Source organism: Rhagoletis zephyria, unplaced genomic scaffold, assembly GCF_001687245.7.
Source record: "Rhagoletis zephyria isolate East Lansing unplaced genomic scaffold, Rhagoletis_zephyria_1.1 Rzeph_scaffold_01149, whole genome shotgun sequence".
Lineage (NCBI taxonomy): Eukaryota > Metazoa > Arthropoda > Insecta > Diptera > Tephritidae > Rhagoletis > Rhagoletis zephyria.
In genome coordinates this window covers 1-893 of record NW_016158233.1, presented here as the reverse complement: position 1 = coordinate 893, position 893 = coordinate 1, and the positions used below count along the sequence as shown (strand labels likewise).

At 31.0% G+C, this 893-nt stretch overlaps 1 protein-coding gene across 1 annotated transcript in view; it reads right to left on the bottom strand.

The window, feature by feature from the left end:
- XNP (ATRX chromatin remodeler XNP) overlaps positions 1-887 on the bottom strand; it is an 11,610-nt gene extending 10,723 nt beyond the window's left edge. The window contains exon 1 of the mRNA XM_017616092.1: positions 825-887. Within this exon, the coding sequence (XP_017471581.1) occupies positions 825-885 (61 nt within the window). The 5' untranslated portion in view covers positions 886-887. The remainder of the gene's footprint in view (positions 1-824) is intronic.
- Positions 888-893: the final 6 nt, after the last annotated feature.

Here is an 893-nt window from a genome sequence, read left to right as displayed (position 1 = left end):
GGATAAATACGAAATATGAGTGGTCAAAGGAAAATGCGCAAAGATTTTGTGTATGAAATACGAGCATTAAAGCGTGTTACTCATACGCCACGTACACCCGCATAACACGCTTTACTGCTCGTATTTCATATACAAAATCTTTGCGCATTTTTATTTGACCACTCGTATCTCGTATTTATCCATCGATTTTCTTCATCAGTAATTTTTTTTTTTTTTTGTTTGTAACAGAACAGGCTATAGTACAAATGCAAAATTTTTTTAAATATTTCGTCTGTTAAAGTTTGATTCTTTTTCAGTTTTTCATAAAAAAATAAAAAAAGCTGGAATGATTAATTAATTTGTCAGAAACTAGAAGCCCTATCGGAAAGTGATGTATATACCAGGGACCAAAAATAACTGTTATCTCGAATTTACAAATTGAAAACGTTGCCCGAATTCTGAAATTTAACGAAAACGTTGTTTCATAACAGTTATTAGATGAGAAATATGTTTTCCGTTGCCGATAATAGTTATTTCCCAACGTTTATTTTTTACGTTGCCAATAACTGTTATTGCACAACGAATATTATTATTTACGTTGCCCATAAGAGTTATTTCGCAACGTTTATTTTTTACGTTGCCGATTAAAGTTATTTCCCAATTTCCCAAGTAATTAGCGAAATTTTGTATTTTGCATTGATGCAGACTTTCCAGTGGATTGCTCTTGGAAAAGGCTCAGCGCGTACATACATATGAATGTATACAAACATCACTAGCTACGAGTATGTTGATTTTGAAATCAGCTTTAGAAATAAAAAAAAATTAAAATATTTGAAATTACTTACATTCTTTTAGATTATTTTGTAAAGGTGTTCCGGTAAGAACAATTCGTCGTTTAGTTCTCATCTTTGTTA